Below are 22551 nucleotides of genomic sequence, written 5' to 3'. Positions count from 1 at the left end.
GGCCAGACCTTGTCCTGCACCCAGCCTTGTTCCCATCTGCTCCAGCCTCTCTTCTGCCTCAGAACCAGCCTTTCTACTGACTTCTCTGGGTGCTGGTAATCCAGCTCTGCCTCTGCCTCAACTCTTGGCTCTGGCATTCAGGCTCTGACTTCAGTCTTGAGCCTCCACTCTGATTCTTGACTTTGACTCTGTCTCGCTGCTTGGCTCTGACGTTTGGACTCTGACCATTAGGCCTTACTCACACTCTGATCACTAGGCCTGACATCCTATGACCCGGTCCACTGACAGTATCCAAATGATTCATGAATATTAATTAATTTATCTGCACTGCAAGATCATGGAACATTATTATCCTTATTTTACCGATGAGAAAACTGAGACAGAGACTTGCCTAAGGGCACACAGTGAATCAATGGCAGAGCCTGCATCGTAATTCCTGACTTCTAACTCTCTGTTCACTCCCGCAGACCATGATTCCTTACTGTCAGCAGTGCTGAGTATCCGCACTTCCCATTGATTCCAGTTGCTGGTCTGAGTGCTCAGCACTTCTGCAACTTAAACCCCAGGTGCCTCAGGTTGGGTATCATTGAAATAAGAAACATATTCAGTAGCCGCCTGCCAGAATTTTGACTTCAGGGACACACTCAGCATCACATGGAGAGTCTATGGCAGAGGCAGGGACACAATTGCATTTGTCTGTGTGCCTGCCTTCAGTGCAAAGCCATCATTTCTCTTTCCTGCAGTACTCTGCCTTGTTCTGTTCACACCTGGAGTTGTCTTTCTGTTCTACAGACAACAATCTCATTCACTACACAACCCTGATAGATTCATGAAGAACCCCTGCACTTCCAGCCCTAGATTATGCGGTGCACATTCCAGTTGATTCTACATGACAATCAGGAAGACATTAACATATTTTTTGCAAATAATTCACAGTAGTGTATAACAAACCTCACCAGAGAAGATTATATTTCAACAGCAAATTAAGTTGTAGATGTTCTCTGGAATATGTAATGATTATATCTAACTAAAACCAAGACAAATAATACTGTTGGCTAAGAATGCCTCCATCGATGTAGCTACTGTAATTTGCGGAGGTGGTGAGGAAGATATATGTATATGTTGCATCTACACTATGGGGTTATACCGGTATAGCTACGGAGACCTAGCTATGTCAGTGTATTCTTTGTAGTGCAGACATGCCATGAGAAAGAGATGGTTCTTCTAGCCATGCATGTCCTCTTTATTTTGCTTACATATGAACAGCTGGAACGGTTAAGATCTTGTCCAAGCATTCATCTGAACTGCCTACCATGGAATCCTGCATATACTGGGTCCCATTTATATCAATAGCCATGGGCCCTGGGTACCACACTAGCAGGTTCTAATGTGGGTGTAGAGCCTAAGATTTTTTGTTTTGTTTTGTTGCTGAACTTCTGCCAGTTTACAATAGCTTTAAGAAAATGTATCTATTAAAGGGTCTTCTCTAAAGTCCAAATTTGCCATGAAATATATTCCTGTAAGCACAGAGGACTACACTGACCCAACATTAAGGTGCACTTCTTTAAACCTTCAGCAAGACTTCAAGTAGCACTAGATTCTAACTCTGGGATCTCTTTCTTCTCTCACCATATTTGATATTTGTTCCTAATTTATTGTCTCCTGCTTTTCAAAACAAATCAGATTTCCATTCAGGTTTCCATGCCTTACTTGGGATTTAACAGTTTAAAATTGACACATATTCAGTAAGTCACCCTTTCTTCTTTTCAGTAAAAAAGGAAATCAACATTGGGTTCAAATAGAATAAAACCAACAATCAATCATTTAAAAGTAACTTTAAGTATTTGAGGCCAACTTTTCCAAGTATGGCCTGCATTTGTGCATATGGAACTTTGTTTTCACAGATTCTTGTGCCCAGGAGCTCTACCACATGCACATGGACAACAAAATGAGGGCTGTAACCAGGACGGGGCAAGGAGCAGCCGCACATGGTGCAAAGCCAGTACGGCAAAAAAATGGGGCAGAGAAATGACCAAAAAACCCAACCCCCAGTAGGGCATCCTACATGGCTGAAGCCCCAAGACCTCTCTCCCTGCTGAGCAGAAGCCAGAGGTGACATGTTGGAGGGGGCACATGGGGTCATGTGTTGCCCCAGATTTTTGTCAGAGTTTGCTGGCCCTGCTTAGTCAAATGGTGCTGCCAGACCCCTCCCTGCATGGCAGCAGCTGGAGCCCTGGGAGCTGCAGCTGTTGGGAGGGAAGAGCCATTGCTTTTGCTGCTGCCTCTCCCGGGAAAGCTAAAGCAGCAGCACCTCCCTGCAGCTCCCAGCTGTTTGCTGCTGCCTCTCCATGTGGAGCTAACATCTGGGAGCTGCAGGGAGGGGCTGCTGAGGGTAAGGGGACGGGCATGGGGGGTATAATTCAAGCTGTTGGGGGGGGAGCGAGCCTTTAAATTGTGCCTCCCCTCTCTCAACAGGCAACAGTTATCTCTGGCAGTAGCCCCTTCCCCCACCACCCTGCCACAGGGCAGAAGCCCAAGCTCTGCTTCCCAAGTCTGGTAGGCAGAGAATGGGGGAACAGGGGCACTCTGCTAGGCACACTTTATCTGTAAAAGAGCCACGTGATATAGAAGAAGGATCTGCTCAGAGCAGGTAGTAGAGGCCAGCATCTTAGAAGAAGGACATTAAACTCTGTATTTTATAAAAGGCAATAATGAATATGTAACTTAATTGGATTAAAATAAAAATATACATTTATGATTGAGCAGTGGTGAGAAAAGCATTTCAACCTTTTCTGGTGTTTTGTACTTGATAGTATATTTAGGTCAGATAATGTACTTCTGACTCAAGCAAAATTCCCACTGACTTCCGTGACAGTTTTATCTGAATATGACCGCTGGATCAAGCTCATTGAGCCACAGCTAATGTAAATCAGCATAGGTCCATTGACTTCCATGTATGCCTGTTTGCACCAACTGAGGCTTTGGCCCATGGATTGTAATATATACATTCACATGTCGACTTGGTACTGACAAAATTATTCTACATTTGTCTATGGGATCTCATTCCCCTCATTAGTATGGATGCTGTATAAATATTTGATATTATCCAGTTCTTATTTTTATTTTGTGGTATAATATATATATATATCACTGTCTGTCATGATTTAAGTTCCCATCAATTTCTATTTCAAAATAACCAGTATAAAAGTGTCCTACTTGGTGCTTTGATGAACCTTCAGTTAAAAAAAATCCACTTTCTAATTTAAATGTATGTAATTCTAGGCTGACCAGTTAAAAAAACTCCTTTCCCTTGAAATTACATTAATTATAGCACTTAAATCTGTAGAGCAGCATCAGCTTCAATGGGATTTGGAACTGCAGAGTACCTTTATTTCCACATAACAATTGTGACACTAAGTACCTGTGTATTGGGGGGAGGGATAGCTCAGTGGTTTGAGCACTGGCCTGCTAAACTCAGGATTGTGAGTTCAATCCTTAAGGGGGCCACTTAGGGATCAGGGGGCAAAATCACTACTTGGTCCTGCTAGTGAAGGCAGGGGGCTGGACTTGATGACTTTTCAGGGTCCCTTCCAGTTCTATGAGATAGGTATATTCACTCCCAGGGCCGGCTCTAGGCTCCAGCAAAGCAAGCAGTTGCTTGGGGTGGCACATTTGCAGGGGCACAAGAATCCAGCATGCAAGCTGTAGTTCCTTGGTTAGCTCCCTGCCTATAGAGCCAGCCCTGGAGCAGGGAAAGAACTACATTTCCCAGCATTCCCTTGGGCATTAGTAACAGGCAAGGGAAGGCATATGGAACTGAAACCTGCAGCTTGCTGTGAATGGTAGGTACAGAGCCAGCTCTAGGTTTTTTGCTGCCCCCCATCCCAGCCTGGGGCTCCCCCCTCACCTCTGTGTTGCCCCAGCCGTGGACTCTCCCCCCACCCCAGCGCTGGGCTCTCCCCACACCCACACCTCCTGCCGCCCCAGCTCTGGCCCCCACCTGTACCTCCTACTGCCCCAGCCCTGGGCTCTTCCCCCCCACACTCCGCACCTCCTGCCACCCCAGCCCTGGGCTGTCCCCCAAAGAAATAATTGGGTGGACTAAATGGACAGTGCCCCTCTCTATCTGAAGCCTAGCAAGGGAGGTACATGGATCCCACTAGAATTTAAAATGAAAAGTAAGGGAGGGGAGGCTCTACTGGACCTGGGCAGCTTTAGATACAGTTCCAGGCAGGTAGGAGAATTTCCACTTCTGAGCCATGGAAGCAGAAATTGACTTTTCTTTTCCAGATTTGAACACCCTCAAATTCAGGAGTGCTCAAGCTCAATTTGGGCAGCTGTTACTTCATTTCTCCCAAATCAAATATACTGATCCACTGTAACTTGCTATAGGAAAAAGTAGAATAACTTGAGCAAGACATGCTTCCCAGTGGTTATTAGGACTGGAGTTGCTATTTTCAACAGCCATTGCTGCTTTTTTTTTTTTTTTTTAAGTTTTAGTTTTATTTGTTTTTTATTCTTTTGTTCCCCATAGAAACAAAGAATGGAACAAAAGAATAATAAAGGCACCTCAACTTTTTCTCATTTATGTAGGACAGTCTTATAATATGCATCCAGATATCCTCCAATCACACAAGCTGAAAATTGTTCCACTTCACTACAGTTCTGTAACCATATGGGAACCAATCCTGTCTGTGTTCTGTGCACATCCAAAATTCTTGCTGAATGACCCGCCCTGGGAGCGAGTTACCAGTGACCCAGGGCTGCGGCGGAAGGAGGGTGCAGTTGGGGGAAGAGGGGAAGACCCCAGGGCTGGGGTGCGGGGCAGCCAAAAAAATTTTTGCTTGGGGCAGCAAAAGACCTAGAGCCGGCCCTGTTCACTCCCTACATACTATTGTAATAATTGTTGCGCAAAATATACCTTGTGAAACATCATTTGAAAACTAATAAATCATTGATCATTAATATTCTTGGGTGATATATGTGTGTGATGTGTATTAAGAGTTATGACATATGCTGGAATGGTTACTAAAGTGTGTTTAAACCAGACATTCCAGGGAGTTGGTAAACAGGTCTGCCCCAGACAAAGGAATGTGTTCTCCCCACCTCTCAGGAGTTACCTCCAAAGTACTTTGAAAGATGATGAGAATGTATTTACATATTGTGTAAACAGACCCATTAAGCTAACAAGGGGTGGTGGTGGTGGAGGCAAACCTCACACTAACAAGTTGGGAGAAGACAACATGGCATCTACACCCAGTAGGAGAGAGAAACTTGGTCTGGGTTTTACTTTTCAGAAGAATCCATTTCAAAGATTTATTGGTCTATAAAGACAGGGGGCTAAATCTCAAGTGATAAGTAATTGAATCGACTGATTGTATACAGTATTACTGTCTTATAGAAGTGTATAGAGTCAGGTCTTTTCTGAAAGCTAATGACACTCTGGTGATTATATCATTGTGAAATGTTTGTATTAACACCATATAAGGAATTAGGGGTACTCATCGATATTAGGCTGTACAGTTTGCCCAGGCAGGAGGGAATGTCACAGATATTTATCTGTCTCCTATGTAAATGAAGCATGGTGGAATCAGAAACAATGGAAGTTTCATTTACACTGAAATCATATAGGGGGATGGGAAGCCCACAAGAAGGGAAGAACAGCATGAGGTCATCCTGCTTCTTGAAACAAAGTAATTGAACTTTGGAAGATATAAGCAAGGACAAAAGCCACCTTTGGCATCCATCACTAGACAGACACAAGGGAACAGAGCTCTTACAAGCTGAGAAAGATGAGTCCTTCAACCAAGGTGTGGGGGGGTTGAAGTCTCTGTAAACTGCATGTAAGTGACATGACAAACCATCTTGAACAAAGCCTGTATCTTGCTAAATTACGTGTAAGACTTTTAGATGTGTGTGTTCATTTGTATTGTCTTGTAACTCTTTTAACTATTCCTTTTACTGGGCATCACTTAACCTATCTGCTTTTGTTAATAAACTTGTTTTACCATTAATATAAACCAACTCTACTGTGTTTAAATGGAAGGGTGTATTTTCCCCAGTTAAGTTAGGGTTACCATACGTCCGGATTTTCCCGGACATGTCCGGCTTTTGGGGGCTCAAATCCCCGTCCGGGGGGAAATCCCCAAAAGCCGGGCATGTCCAGGAAAATCGGGAGGTCAGCCGGGCCCGCGGGGAGCCGGTCAGCCGGGCCGGCGGGGAGCCGGGGGAGCCGGGCCGGCGGGGAGCCGGGGGAGCGGGGAGCCGGGCCGGCGGGGAGCCGGGCCGGCCGGGCCGGCGGGGAGCCGGGAGCCGGGGGGTGCGCCGGGCCGCCGGGGGCCGGCAGTGCTGGGCGGGCCGGGGGTGGTCGGCCGGGGCCGGCACCCCAGGGCCCGAGCCGACCCAGGCTGGAAACGCCGGGGGGCCAGCCTGGGCCGCGCCTCCTCCCCCCACACCCCGCTTACCTGCTTCAGGCTTCCCGCGAACAAATATTCGCGGGAAGCAGGAGAGGGGGCGGAGACTTTGGGGAGGGGGCGGGGTTGGGCGGGGCTGGGGGCGGGGCCGGTTGCCATGGAGTGTCCTCCATTTGGAGGCACTAAATATGGTAACCCTAGTTAAGTTAATAAGTTGTGATGTGTTTTTGTGTCTTTAGAGGAACAAAGGAGCCTTATTGTTTCTCTGAACTGTCCAAGAGAGGGCTGGATAGTTTTGGGAAAACTCAGGACTGGGAATGTGTTGGGGTCACTTTGCTGATTGTAACTAAGGCCGGGAGAAGCCAGAATGGGGCTGTAGACAGGCTGCTGGGCTCAGAGCTGCTGAATCAGGGCTGACTAGCACACAGACACTTCAGGATGTGACCTGCATGCTAGGAGACTTGTTGTGAGCAGCCCAGGCTGGGAATGATAGCAGCAAGGCATTGTGAGGCACCCAGGGTTGCAGGGCAAGTGGTGACACAGCCCCTCACTGGTCTGGATTGCACCCCTGAACCCCATCACAATGCCAATTAAACCAGACTGAAAAGCAGTATATTGGAAACCCTAAAACAAATGTATGTTTTGTCTGTTGTTATCCAAATGGTATTTCTTAATATATTTTTGTAATTGTTACAGTGAATCGTTACAAGGTAAGCTTGAAAGTTTATGTAAAATTTTATATATTTGCTGACATTTTTAATATTTATCTGTGGTTAGAAGCAGAAATAACTTCTTATTTGAATGTATCCATCACACATAAAAACACAACAAACAATAGAAATCACAACAGCAAGAAAAAAAAATTAGAGTTCATCAGAGACCCTTTACTGTAAAAAAGTGATCTAACTGTATATTAGCATCTGAACTGCCTATGATTTACAGTTGCTGACTTCTAATGCTGTCTCATTTAATACCACTACCATACATTAGATACATAAATTCTTCCTCTTCTGCTTATGAGCACCTTCAACTTCAATCCACAATGGACATTTGAACGTATGTCTATCAAACAATTTATTAGCATCAGTCTTTTTAGTCTGCTTCTGTACATTTCTAGGATATTCCTTTTAGGGTTTGTCCCCCATCCCGTCCTGGTGCTCAGGGAATTACATGTGCAAGTAGCATTTAAGAGTTATGTAGATAAATCCCTACATGCTGAGAAGAGCCTCTACTTTTCAGCATAAATATTGCTAATCTTTCTTTATGAATCATACACATAAAACTCTGCATCGTTTTGGTTGCTCTCCATGGAGCCCTTTCTATTTCAGTGTCCTCTGTAGAGTAAAGATGGCTGGAATTGCATATAAGATTTTAAACATGAGCTTCCGAGTGCCTGAACGTACCTGAAAAAAAATCTATAGAAGTTTATTCTATGGTGTTCGCTCTCTCGAATATATACATAAATGTAATAAATGTGTGAGAGGGAACGTCATGCAATATAGTTCAGTAGATGTTTTTCACATATGAACACACACATATACACACAGACACTGTGTGAGAGTATGTGTGAGATACATAGACGCACCCCAAGCTCTCGTTTGCCTTTTTTCACAACACTCTAGATTCTGTCATTCTTACACTAAGTAGTATCTCATTTCTGAAACCAGTGGACTACTTATGCATATGGGCAGTGTAATGTTGCATAAGAAATCAGATTGAGAGAAGAGAGAAGCACATTGCTTTTGTTAACTGTACAACTTTCAATTCCACTTTTTGGATACATCTAGTTTAGACTGGGCTTGTTCAGAGGCTTAAACACATCCCTTTGCATAGTCACTCCTATGCTATTAACATGATACCTATACTTACAGATATGACAATGGATATTAACCCATGTCAGAGAAGAGAACAAGATGTAAAGTTCATATCTGTATCCAATTTCCCAAAACTCCAAGGGTATATTAATCTATTACCTTAGTTTAACTCATTACAGAGTCAGAGGCTAGAGGTGTAGTTTAGATTTGGATGCAGACCTGGACTTCTTCAAATTTCAGAGATGCTCAGGTTTTAAGTTTTAACTGGGTTCCATCATTATTTCAAATCCCCCTCTACTTGTAATGCCAGTCTCACTGGTCTGCAATCTCCTCTTACATAGGTTGTGTCAGTAAAGAATGATACATAGAGCAGGTCCAATGTTAGTTAACAGCACAGACATGTTTACTGAGATAGGTATATCTCCATTCTTTATTTATTTTTGGCCACCCCACACACACACGTTCCTCCACGCCCAGCTAGGGGGGCACACCAGACTTTTGTGTTAAACTGTGCATTTGTTCATTTGCTCTTGCCAATTGATCAGTTGTCAAAAGCAAACGGGATAAATGTCCATTTTTGTCAAAAAAGTCAGGATGGCCGGGACAGAGCTTAAAAAGGGAACTGTCCTGGCCAAACAGGGACGTATGGTCACCCTATCTCCAGGAAAGTGGGTCCTGAGGGAGTCTGGGCAGGGCGGGGGCAGACCCCGGCCTGGCTAATCGAGCCACTCCCGACAGGCCGGAGTGATTTCCCGCCTTGGTACTGGACCGGCCCTGGCCATGCTGCCAGCTCAGCCTGGCAGATGCCGTCATCTTCCAGCAGGGCCGGTAAGTGTGGCCAGGGAGCAGGGTATGAGGGAGTAGGTCTCTGTAGGTGTGTGTGGGGCTGCTGGCCAGTAGGGAGTCTCTTCAGGGGCAGTGGGGGAGGTCTGCGTGTTGGGATGCTGGGCAGTGGGGGGGTCTGAGTGGAGTGCTATGTAGTTGTGATAGGTGGCTGTGGAGAAGTGCATTGGGCAGTAGTGGTGCAGCTGTGTGTGTGGGTGGGGGTGCTGGGCAGGCCACTGTGCATGTGTGGTGGAGGATCTGTGTGGAGAGCTGCTGGGCATAGCAGTTCCAGGGGACGCTGGGCATAGGGAGTCAGGGGCTGTGTGGCACAGCATGGCCCACCCCCGAGGGGAAGGGGCACACTGGCAGCACAGGGCTGGGCGGGCCAGTGTGCATCTGGGAACTGCCGGTTTGTATACAGTGCCCTTGCACTGGGCTGGATGGAACGGGGCCGGCCCCACCATGCCATGTCCCATTGCCCCTGGCTGGCCCCTTGCTCTTGGGATCAACCTCCCCACGCATGCTTCTTTGTCCCCATGGGGGCCCACAACTATGTTTGGTGCCGGGCCCACAAAAGGTTAATCCGGCTGTAACAGTGCAGACTCACCCCTGCGGCACCTCTTGCTGGGCTTCTCGGGAATTAGCTCATCCAGCCGTTGGAGCACCCTCTGCAGGCCGGTGATCCGCCTTGCTGCTCGCCCTGTGTCCCTCCCAGGACCCCGGTGCTCCTTTCTCTGGGTGCTGCCCCCTGGCAGTGCCCCCACAGTTCTGAGTCTCCCCCTTCCAGGGGAACCCCCACCCACTGTCCCCACTTCGCCTCAGTCTTGGCTACTGCCCAGTCATCACTTAGCCCCCATTCACTGGGGCAGACTGCAGTGTATCAGCCACTCATCACAGGCAAAGGGGTTTGGACCTGCTGCCTCTGCCTACCCATGGGATGCCCCTTTGCAACCCCAGTACCCAGTTGGCCTTACCCTAGGCCCGCAGCCTGGGGAGTTTCCAGGCCAGAGCTCCCCAGCTCCTCTTGTCTTCCCCCAGCCCTGCTCCACTCTAGGCACTTAGTTAAGCTCCCTGCAGCCAGGCCCTTCTCTCTCTGAACACAGGGAAAGACTGTCTGCTTGAGTTCCTGGCTCAAGCCTTTATAGGGCCAGCTGGGCCCTGATTGGGGCGTGGCCCCAGCTGAGCCTGCTTCCTCCCAATCAGCCCAGCTTTTCCCCTGCCACAGCCCTCTCCCAGGGCTGTTTTAAGCCTTTCCAGGCAGGAGTGGAGTGACCACCCCGCTACACCGGCCCAGCCCTTGGAAACACTTGGAATCCCCTGCAGAACCACTGTCAGTGCTGGACACCCCTTGCAGCCCTGTCATCAGTGCTGCCCTAATCCAAACCCTAACCTCAACCCTACCCCGCATAATTGCCCACAACTGTAAAAATTAAAATTGTTAAAATTTGAGAAAAAAATTAAAATGTATATAAATTATCAAAATTGCAAACAAATAAAATTGAATTATGCCAAGACTATTGTACACTTCACAATGGATACGCAGCTAATCAAGATTAAGAAATAACAAGAGATTGCAAAATGTTTATGAGGATCACAGCCAAATGTGGCTGTAATACAGTGGATGGATTTGGGGTAAGCTTTTGCTATTGTGACATACTAATGCCATATTAGTTAAGTTTAGTCTCTAGAAGGTGTGTTATGACTTTATATTATATATAAGCCTTTGTTTCCAGTGTTTATTCTTGCCATCACTTGAACCTCTGTTCTTCGTTAAATTATCTTATCCTTGGTTTCTTTATAAAGAAATCTAACTGACGTATGTTAATCAGAGCTGTGTTCTAAAGTGTAACTGGTAAGCTGTGGGGCAGTGTTCCTTTGGGGACCGTGGGTCTGGTAAGTCTCTGAGTGTCCAGCAATCAGGTGCTGGATTGTGTAGGGGGATGCTCAGAGAACTCAGAGGTGGGGGTGGGCCTATCACTATCCCACACAGACAGAGTGGGCTCCAGAGGCCTGGAAGGTAGTGCTTGTGTCGCCAGAGGCTGGAGGTATTGAGTAACTGACCTATAGTAAACACAGACCAGGCTTCCTCATGCTGAGGGCAGGTGATAGTGAGGTTCCTCACAACCCTGGGTACTTTAGGGAAGTGTCACAAAAATTGCTTCATTTTGCGTCAGTAATTTAATTCCTATTGTGTTTACACCAGCACAGTGGCAAAATAATTTGGTAAAAGTAATACAATCATCAATATAATATGTCTGTCATAGAGGATGACACTATATTTATAGCTCAACGTCATCCATTCATTGATTTCTGTCAACATTCTCAAGAAAGGAGGGAATGAACACAGAAACGTTCGCCTTTTGGTTCAAATCCAGCCTAGGTTTCAATAGTAACCATCAATCATTACCACCTGATGACTGGTGACATAGATGTAATGCCTGGTGAAATCAGTCCAGTTTCTATTGAACAAGTGTTCACATCACCAAAACCATCATCAGAACTGGCAACTACATGGGCAGTCTTAGTGACAAGGCCAAACAATGAAAATATATGGAGAATGAACTACTCTCCTACCCCAGAGCTCGGGGCTGAAATACATCGGCTGGGCAAATGGGGAAGTGTTTACTGCCTGCACGGTTCCTATTCTGTGAATCTCCCACCCATCTTCCCTCAGTCCCATGGGGTTTATGTCTCCTCGGGGAAGAAGGGGTGGCTTGCTAAATTGAACAGAAACTCTGGGCCACTGAAGAGAGATGCTCCTGGTCTACCCAGAACAGCGACTACCCTAGGAATTGTACTTCCTGCCAATTTCCCAGAGGAAGAGGGTATGTGTGGAAAACTTGTTGGCCAACACCAGAATAGGAGTTTCCTGCCTCCATAAGAACAGTCAAACTGGTTCAGACCAAAGGCCCATCTAGCTCAATATCCTGTCTTCCAACAGTGGCCAATGCCAGGTGCCCCAGAGGGCATGAACAGAACAGGGAATCATCAAGTGATCCATCCCCTGTCACCCATTCCCAGCTTCTGGCAAACATAGGCTAAGGACACCATCCCTTTCCATCCTGGTTAATAGCCATTGATGAACCTATCCTCCACTGTGACTTTTGTCGGTGCAGTGGGTAAATCTAGCTTAATATATTTATCTTTGCAAATAATCTGTGTTACATCTCAAAATGCAAAACAGTGGAGGTGGACAGTGTATGACTATCTCTCAAACTAATAAAAAAAACAAAACCACATCACGAAGTGGTTATTGTCATGCTGGGTTGGACGTTGGCATGGAACGTGGGTTGGTAACAAAAGGAATACCTTCTTGAGCATTGTAAAGATCAGTTAATTTTTTCACTTACTGAAGAGTGTGAGTCCTTTTAAACTGAACAGGAAGACTGAGTATGCAGATAGAGTGAGCATAAACCATGAAGCAACTATTGAAAAAATCATACTGAAACTAACATACAATATATTGTTCTTTGAAGACAAAGCAAATCCCAATATCTGTAGGAATTCTAAGGTTACAATTCTCATTGGATGAAATTCTCCCCTGTGCAGAGGACCAACATAAAGGCCTATTCACCATTTAATGTCTGACTTAATTTCTCAAAATAGGACTTTGCCAAGGGTGAATATTACTCATTATGAATAACATATTTTGAACATACTGTGTCGTGATGGATAAATTGATTGACACACAGAGTCAATTCTATTTTACAATAGAACAAAAGGAATACCTTCTTGAGCATTGTAAAGATCAGTTAATTTTTTCACTTACTGAAGAGTGTGAGTCCTTTTAAATTGAACAGGAAGACTGAGTATGCAGATAGAGTGAGCATAAACCATGAAGCAACTATTGAAAAAATCATACTGAAACTAACATACAATATATTGTTCTTTGAAGACAAAGCAAATCCCAATATCTGTAGGAATTCTAAGGTTACAATTCTCATTGGATGAAATTCTCCCCTGTGCAGAGGACCAACATAAAGGCCTATTCACCATTTAATGTCTGACTTAATTTCTCAAAATAGGACTTTGCCAAGGGTGAATGTCATATGAATATGAATAACATATTTTGAATATACTGTGTCGTGATGGATAAATTAATTGGCACACAGAGTCAATTCTATTTTACAATAGTACCGTATAGAACATGCTATAGGGAAAATCAGCATTGCTGCTTAGAACCAAGGGACCAAATTCATCCCTGATGTAATTCCACAAGTCTCTCATTTGGCCCATTATATTTTATATGTTTTCTACCAAGCCAATTTATTTTTCCTTTATCATACCTATGGTATTGCACAGTAATTGGTTGATAGCCAATGAAATGAAATTTACTTTCCACTTTCTCTTTGATTAATTATATGTTGTGTTTTACTTGCAATTGCCACAATTATATATACATGCACATGCATACACAGGTCCTGGACTCTGCAGAGTAGACAGAGAATGTTATAGTGTAAGTGCTCCACCATCTGACCAAGTATTCTAACCTCACATGCAGACCTCATTCTCTGAGCATGGCTCTTTTCAAGAGCTATCAGTTCTATTTAACGCTATGGTTATATGGAACTATGATACCCTCTAATGGTCCAGTAACAAACTACAGATATTTACTGAGAATACTCAACTAAATAACAAAAAATGCTGACAGAACAGATGGGATTTAGCATGGTATGCTTGTAAAGTGACATTTTTTCATGGCAAGCACAATATCCTAAAATTAAATGGATATTTATCAAATGTTCTGTTTTAAAGAGAAATGCACTTTTTCATTTTTCTTCAAGAAGTTACAAGTGGTCTAACATTTTACCACCATCCAATTTCCAGAGTTTTTTTTGTTTTTTTAAATGATTTCTCTCTTTGATTTAGTTAAATAAATATTCATTCAAAGCATATGGCTCTGAGGAAAAGATCTAACAAGTTAAAGAAAGTAATGTTAGACTACATTAACATGAAAAGTGGAACGGGGAGCTAAAAAAATGTGTAACTCTTACTAGTTAAAATGAAGAATTTAGGCCAGCACCTTTAATTATGATTTGTATTTAATTATGAGAAATTTTGCTTTATCACCTTTACATATAATTAATTCAGATTAATAAAAATCATCTCAAAGCAAAATTAAGGGTCTGATTGAAAGCCACAAAACCAAGGAAACTGTCATTAAAGACTCTATTTTTATTTTGCGTAGGTATTTTAGAACACATAGAAGAGTAGTCTGTTGTTAATATTCATTCATAACTTCATGCCAGTTTAAGTTATTAATGTACAACAAGGAAAATATAAGGCGTTAGCTCTGCATTTAAGACCACTATGGGTGCAATCTGTAACAATCTGTAAAATGCATAAGCACCACAGATGAGTAAAAAATGAAGTTACACCCATAAAGCCCAATCTTCAACATGAGTTTTGCTTAAGTGAGGACTACAGGATTTGGCAGTGAACTCTAAATTTGCTTGCTTTTGGGGCTTTCAGTCAGACTCTAGCTATATTCATATATGCATCAGCATGATCTTGATCTTGATCTACAAAACCAATGAGATTTTTGCCATTGACTCCAGTGGATGCAGGATACATCCTATATTTTCCTTATTTAATTTCCTTGATCTTTATGGATATCTAAAAAAAAATGTTCTGTTGCTCCATTATGGTGTCTGAAGGCCACACATCCTATCACTAGAACTATAATGATGTGCTATTAGAGTCGTGGTGTACTTTTTGTAAGATTCATTCACACTATTATATCACAATTCTTTTGAATTCTTAGAGATTTATTGTATGGTTTCAATGCATAATGAAAAAAGTACACCAAATATTCTGCCTGACAGAGGTTTATTTATAAAGAATGTTATCTTTAGTATGCATTCATAATAAAATATTGAAGTTATCACAGTGTCTTCTGAAATGTGTAGTACAAGTAATGTATTACCAAGGACCCTTATTACAACTATTAACTATACAACTATATTAACTGTACAAACTGCCACTTAAATATTTAAAAGTTTACAGCAGTACAGACCATGAATCAATCACCTACAAATTTCATTTTAAAGAGGAGTGTCTATAACAGAAACCTTAACAGGTCTTTAAATATAGTTATGCTACATAGTACAATTACATCAGCACAAACTTTATCTTTACATTTCTGAACAAGGAAAAATGGCAACTGAATTAAATATCTGTAAGAAATATAGGCCAAAAAATAAAGCCCAAGTACTCTCAGTTAAATGAGTTGTATGACCTGCATCCTGCAGCTAGCACAGGAGGTATCAGGAGGTATGTTCATCATCAGTCAGTTGCCCTTGGAGAGAATGGGGAGCTTGTTTCATGCAGGACTGACCTTTTCATGTTTTGCTGTCTTAGGGGACATCATTATGGAGAGGTGGTGGCAGCAGCGTGTGTGTGTGTGAGGGGAGATGGAAAAAGCTGCCTTCCTTCTTTATTTCAGCTTACCGTGAAGTCTCTAGTTACACCACATACCTATTAAATACACCTCTACCCCAATATAACGCATTCCTCAGGAGCCACAAAATCTTACCACATTATAGGTGAAACCGCGTTATATCGAACTTGCTTTGATCCACCAGAGTGCGCAGCCCCGCCACCCCACCCCGGAGTGCTGCTTTACTGCGTTATATCCAAATTCGTGTTATATCGGGTCGCGTTATATTGGGGTAGAGGTGTACTAAATGTCATTAAAAATATACTAGAGTTTGGTGCAGCAAGGACTTGCAGGAGCAGCCCTATATATTTTATTAAGTGCTTTATAAAGTTTCAAGCCTATTGTCAATACTCAGCAAACAATAAACCATAATAGGGAAATGTATGCAGTATAGTTGTAGTGGTGTGGGTGATAAGGCATACATAGCAATACATGGCTTCTTCTTTTCATAGAATCATAGAACCATGAGTTAGAAGGGACAACAAGGGTCATCTAGTCTAACCTCCTGCCAAGCTGCAGGATTTGTGTCTAAACCATCCAAGTATCGACCCTGACTTTGGGCACAGCATGCAAGCCCCAAACTTTGGAAGGGCTCAAACATTTCAGACAGCAAGCAAATCTGCTGCCCAGTGCAAATTCTTCTGCAGCCTCCCTGTGCCCAGGCTCACACTCCCAAGACACTCACATTCCAGTCCCATCCTGCTGATTGCCTCGGGAAGGGACATGGTGGTGACTACTGGCCTGCCTGCCTATTTCTGCCATGTGTGTGGCAGTCTCTGCTGGTGCCCAGCTGCCTCATGAGCGGCCTGCCTTTCTGCTTGGAGGACACGTGGCGGTGTTGCCACGTTTGCCATTTTCCTGTGGAATTGGGCAATTTTAAAATACCAGTCGCAAGGTTTTGTTTGTTGGTTTGGGGGGGTTTATGAGGAGTCATGGGTTGCAATATTTTGGGCTAGTTTGCTGATAGTCTGCTACATTTTGGGCTGGGGGGGGCAAAGGGGAGGAGGCAGTGCCTGTGCTGTGTGTGTCCCTGGGGGAGTGGGGAGGGGGCAGCACCTGTATCCTGCGGGGGGAGGAGGGAAGGGACTCAAGGATGGGGCAGTAGTGCTAGTGCTGTGTGTCCGGGGCGGGAGAGGGGGAGGAGGGCAGTGCCTATGCTGCGTGTGTGTGTGGGGGGGTGGCAGTGCCTGCGCTCTGTGTCCAGGGGGAAGAGGAGGGGGCAGTGCCTGTGCTGTGTGTCCGGGGGGCAGAGGAGGGGACAGCGCCTGTGGTGGGTGGGTGTCTCCCGGGGAGAGGGGAGGAGGGCAGTGCCTGTGCTGTGTGTGTCCCCGGGGTAGGGGGCTGTGGCCAGCTGGAAGTGACAGACGCCACAGGCCATTCACCTGTGCTGCCCTCGCTCCGCTGCCCCTGGCCGCGCTGCTCGGGAACCTCCTGCTCCGATGCGCAGGTGAGAGCCAGGCCCGGGACAGAGCCGGGCGAGGGCTGATGTCGGGGTGTCCCTTCCTGCCCCCCGCCCATCGTCAGCCCCGCGGGCAGAGCGCGCCCCTGCCCCGCTGAGCCGCCCGTGGGGCAGGTCGGGATCGGGACAAGGCTCCGGGGCTGCTCTCCCGGGTACGTCCCCTCTCCCAGGGTCTCCCCCCGCCGGTGCACTTTGCAGCACGAGGAAGATGCTGCCCCACCCCGCTCGTGGCTCCAGCGAGGAGCAGGGACGCTGGAGCCACCCCCACCCCGGGCAGTGCCGTGCCACGAGCCACAGCTAAGGTAAGCGGGGCAGGGCTGGCCCCCCGACCCGACCCGGGCTAGGCTCTGCCTCCGCAGCCTCCCACACCGCCCGCCTCCCCGCTCACGCGGCGGCAGCCTGCCCGGCGGGAGCGCCTGCTGCAGAGCCCGGGCTGAAGCGCTGGAGCCCGGCAGCCTCCTGCAGGCTCTGGGGCTGGGCGAGGAGGAGACCTCCGGCCTGGGAGGTAGCAGCAGCCAGTCTGGACCTAAGGCAGTGGGCAGGGGGAGGATCCGCAGCTGCCCCTCTGGGGCTGCACATGGAAGGGCGGGGGGGGGGGGGGAAGGGGGCTGAACTGCAGGATGTTTGTTGGGGTGACAGGGTGATTACTGGGGGCAGGGGGTGCTGGAGTGCAGGGTGTTTGTTGGGGTAACTGATAGGGTGATTACTGGGGGCCAAGGGACTCTGGATGACAGGGTATTTGTTGGGGTGACAGGGTGATTACTGGGGGGCCAGGGGGCTCTGGACCGCTGGGTGTTTGTTGGGGTGATAGGGTGATTACTGGGGGCAGGGGGTGCTGGAGAGCAGGGTGTTTGTTGGGGTGACAGGGTGATTACTGGGGGCAGAGGGCTCTGGATCGCAGGGTTTTTATTTGGGTGACGGTGATTAATGGAGGGCAGGGAGTTCTGGATGGAAGGGTGTTTATTGAGGTGACAGGGAGGCCAGGGGGCTCTGGGTTGCAGGATGTTTATTTGGGGGGAGAGGGAGGGGAAGTCTGTGTGACAGCTTATATTGGGGCTCTGGGTTTTTCTAGGGTGTAGGGGACTCTGGGTGGAAGGATTTTTAGTGGTGGTCATTGGCTGTCAGGGTTTTTTTAGGGTGTCTCATCTGGGCTGTGTGTGTGGATGTCTGTCTATAAAGGGGACTTTAATATGGTTGAGGTGGGGGCAGTTAGTGGAGTGACCTTCCTGTCAAAATTCCCCTTGGGGTTTGGATTTTGAATTTGATTGTCATCTCATAGCTTTGTTGCTAATGTGGAGAACTCCTGCTGGGACTTGTAGCTGTTATTTAATTTATTTATTTATTTAATCAAATCTGTACGAGGTATCCACCAAAATCTTTCATATATTATTTATGTGTAGACTAATGTGTTAATTAAAAAATGGTTTCAATAAATAGATTGGGTTACTTAGTTTGGGGCTAGTTTTTAAGTGACTTTGGGTTATGAATGCAGTAGAAATCTGGCAATCCTGGCGAGGCAGGAGAGAAAGCAGGAAACAGAGTTCTGCAGGCAAGGAAAGCAAGTGCAGCCCATCAGGAGGGAGCTGCCTGGGTCTCTTGCCCAGCCCCAGCACCGTCCCTGGGTGCCTCTGGGAAACATTCAGCATCCAGGGTTCATCACCCAGCCTTGGGCTGCAGCAGCCCCAAGCGGAAGGATGTCCCGAGTAGCCCCTTCCTGATCCAGGGCAGCTGGTAAGGGTGGGGGGGAGTAGGAAGAGGGATTATTCCTGCCTTACAAAGCAGTGACGGATACCTGAATCCTGGGGGTAGGGAGCTGGGGTCCCACAGGAGCTGTGGGAAGGGGAGGGTCCCCATGGGGCACCTTTGCAGCCAGCGCACTTGATGTTCTGTGACCGACTGGGCCCTGCAGTGCCCTGTATGTGCCCGTGCAAACTTTGCCTGGCATGGTGGGTGCTCATGGTGGGACTGGGACTGGCCTTGCACACTGTGGTCTTGCTGCCTATGGTAGTGTCATGGGGCTCACTTGGAGGCCAGGCACCCTGCTTTTGGCCTTTCCTGAGAAGTTGGCAGAGTTGGGCAGCTCGGGGGCAGCCGGGCACAGCGCCCAGAGAGCACCAGGGGCATTAGTGGGCAGAGTCAGAGGCTCTGGGGCTGTGTTCCACTGTGGGCTGGTACTGTGCCTCTGGGGAGGCTGCATGGAGCGTCAAGAGATGGGTGAGCAAGTAAATGAGGGAGAAGCTATAGTGATTGCAGGGTCGATGACAGGGCTGAGGCTGCATGTGCAAGGCAGTGGATTGGAGGGGATGATGGCTTTGTGGGTCCCTGCAATGCCCTGGCTGCAAGGGGAGAGAAAGAGAGGGAACCAGCCCACCGATCAATTCCTGCTCCCGCCAAGGGCTGGGCCGCTGGGGAAGGCTTGTGGGAAGCTATTACCTGTCGGTAAGATCCCGGGAGAAATGGCTCCCTGGCTCTTCATAGACAAGTTTAACCCACTGTTCAAAGGAGAGCTCCCTAGCCTCACTGAATGGTGCCTAGTGTTGTCAATTGAATATTTCTAGGAATTGGGAGGCGGGGTCGTAGATTGTAACAGTGAAACCATTTTGGTCTTTTTGGACTGTGAAAGAGGAAGTGAGTAGGCTCTGTTCATTTGCCTGAGCAGATCCAAAATCAAGAAAGAGTGAGAAGGGCTGATTTGAAAGGTTGTGTGTGTGTGTGTAAAACACTTTAATTAGGATGCAGAGTTAAGCAGTGAGAGACAGCTCTCCCAAATACTGTAATTATTAGGTTACTTAATTATTGGGGCAGGCATCCAAAAAGTGACAATCAATCCCACAGGCAGGTATTATATTATTGTAAATCATTTCCCTAGCATGAGGCTTATGTGCATTTAAAATAAAGATCATGTTTTTGTCTTCTTTTAATGCACAATGTATCAGCACCTGAATTCCAAGTAGTAGAGGGTTTCTAACAGGAGATTTGGGAAAGACAAATTTGTAATTGAATTGGGAATAAGAAAAGAACATAACTAAGAAAAGCACACGCAAACAGCACTTGATTATGCAGCATATAGCTGTTATTTAAAGTAGGTAAGGGTTAAAATCAGTATTTGGAAACTAGTAAACATCTGTATAATTCTACATTATTTGCTTAATGAGCAAATCAACAAAAATAATTTCTTTTGTTTTGTAATTTGCTATTAGTACAAGATAAAGAGGGCCTTGAATAAATGCATTTTTATAATGTACAATATGAGATGCTTATAGGAAAATATAGGTAAATAGTTAAAACAGACACTTTTTTGTTGTCTGAATGCTGATATTCTATCATCTCTGTATCTGTTTTTTTATTTATATATTTATTTTTGTCTCTTACAGCTTAAGAGCAAAGGAGGGAAAGGAATACCTTTCCGGAATCAACTGCTTATATTATTAAACTCATTTGGAATGGACAATGGAATGTTCCCTACTTTTATCATGATCAAAAACTTCTTCCTTCTCTGCATTTCCATAAATTTAGCCAGTCACTTTGGGTAAGTTGTCACGTATTTGACTTTTTTTAACTGAAGACAGTATGTTCACAGATATGACTTTAAGCACATCTAAAGCTCTGTTTCCTCCCAGTGTGTGGCAGGAAGAAAAATAGACTTGCTTTTGATCCACTACTAATGTCAGGGGGGAAAGGGAGCAATTATTTTTTCCCAATGAAATGTTCTGTTCCTCACCAGTTTATGGACCAGTCCTATATCCCCTGCACAGCTGCTGACTGTGGTGGATACTGAAGTCAAAGGGAGTTTTGTGTATACAAAAAAATCAGGATTACAACCACAGAGGTCAAGCCTGCTAGGTGCTGAATGTGCTGACCCCAGTAGCAAAGCACTAAATTACATATTAAACTTGAAACAGATGATGGTCACATAACTTCAATGGGAAAAAGTGATTAACTTTACATGCTTAAAGTTAAGCACATGTTTTAGTGCTTTTCTTGAACAGGGTCAGAGTGCTCAACACGTTGCAGGGATTAGGCCCCTAGTGAGTTCTGAAACAAGAATTGCTGACACCTTTCTTCTTCTGGATCATTGTACACAGGGTATAGTTGGTGAAGCAAGCCATTACAGGTTGTATTAGGACAGAGAGAATTCAGCATGAGCTCCCAGTTATTAAAATTAATTATTTAAGCTTGCTCCTACTCAAAATGAAAATAAAGGTTTGAAAGTTGAGAAAATATTTCTACAGAACATGTTACAAACAATTCTATGTAATTAACCTTTTTAGGTGCCTACCTGAATCATTGTTTTCTGAATGTTAAATATAGCAAATATCACTGCTATATTTCACCTCTCAAAAAACCCCAAACTTAGCTGTTTTCACTAATGTACCAGAAGCAGTCTATGAAAGTGATTTTAAACAAAGCATTTAGTAAAGTTTATAGAAATCTAAAGTGACTATATTTTGGGAAAAGATATGTATGTATACGATTTTGCTGAAAAATAAAATTTCCTAATTGAATCCCATCCTGGGACATATGTTAACAGCTCCCCACTTTGGAAAAATACATAATAGATTCAAATAAACTCCCCATCTCAACAAGATTAATTTTTTGAAGAGTTTGGAACTAGCACAGGAGCCAAACTTTGTGACTGGTGACTCTTTACAATGCACAAAACTAACACCCTGGATGTGAACTCCCCCAAACCTTTGGATCTGAACTTGATGGCTCAGACCCATCTCCAATATAAGCCTATTAAGACACTCAGAACTCTGTTACAAATCAGTTGAGAAAAAGCACACAGTTCTAAAATGCATACTACAAGGAAGCCAAACAGCTGAAAAATTAAAATACTAATCTATGGTACACCTGCTCCTGCTATCATGCAGCCTATGGCAAAACTCCCATTGGCCTTATTGGGAGCAGAATCGTGCTCTTAGGTCTAGATTCACAAAAATACCTAGGTGTAGTGATGCTCAGAGCCACCATGCCTAACTCTTAGGTCTGAGTTTGGTGTGTGGACTCCCTGTGCAATGAATGGGGAGAGAGAGGTGTCTTAGACTGAGCGATTCACAAAACCCAGCACCCTAGGTTGCTCCTTGTCTAAGCTAGCCAGTGGGAGATGCCACGTTGATGGGTGTGTCACCACTAACCACTGCCCATCTCTCAGAGATAGACGCCTAAATCCAGACTGCCTGGGGGCACCTACCTCTACTTGGGATTCTCAGCTGCTAACCCTCTCCTGGTGTTAGGCAGGAGGAGAATGACTACCTCGTATTTTACCAAAGGGGGGGAAGGAGGACAAGGACAACGACCTCTCTCATAGCTTTTAGGCCAATGGTTATGGTACTCACACAGGATGTGGGAGACCCCAGCTCAAGTCCCGCCTCCAGTTGATGGGGAGAAGAGATCTGAACAGGAGTCTCCCACTCTCAGGTGAGTGCTCTAACTACCAGCCTACAGAGTCATCCTCATGCTTGTATCCTCTTTGCCCCAATGATTTGTTCATTAGTTAATCCACAGGGGAACAGAGTATGAGGTCAGAGTATGAGAGAGAGCCTGATGCTTAGAGCACTCGGCTGAGAACTGGGAGACCCAGGATCCACTCCCCCTGCT

General features: G+C 45.5%; 2 protein-coding genes across 4 annotated transcripts in view; one reads left to right on the top strand and one right to left on the bottom strand.

Moving 5' to 3' along the window:
* The window catches only part of GABRB3 (gamma-aminobutyric acid type A receptor subunit beta3), a 259983-nt gene that overhangs the window by 177129 nt on the left and 60303 nt on the right, over nt 1–22551 (bottom strand). The gene's annotated exons all lie outside the window — the stretch shown is intronic.
* The window catches only part of GABRA5 (gamma-aminobutyric acid type A receptor subunit alpha5), an 81628-nt gene continuing 75866 nt past the window's right edge, over nt 16790–22551 (top strand). Inside the window, exons 1-2 of one of the 3 annotated variants that reach the window (XM_042840836.2) lie at nt 16790–16938; nt 20325–20479. In XM_042840836.2, coding sequence (XP_042696770.1) covers nt 20394–20479 — 86 coding nt within the window. In that variant the 5' untranslated portion in view covers nt 16790–16938; nt 20325–20393. Of the gene's footprint in view, nt 17253–17326; nt 17456–20324; nt 20480–22551 lie in introns of those variants that run through there. The other 2 variants (XM_005283302.5, XM_005283301.5) reach the window with 2 other exon arrangements.

This window comes from Chrysemys picta, chromosome 1 (genome assembly GCF_011386835.1).
Source record: "Chrysemys picta bellii isolate R12L10 chromosome 1, ASM1138683v2, whole genome shotgun sequence".
In the NCBI taxonomy this organism is placed as follows: Eukaryota; Metazoa; Chordata; order Testudines; family Emydidae; genus Chrysemys; species Chrysemys picta.
This window is presented reverse-complemented; position numbering and strand designations above follow the sequence as displayed.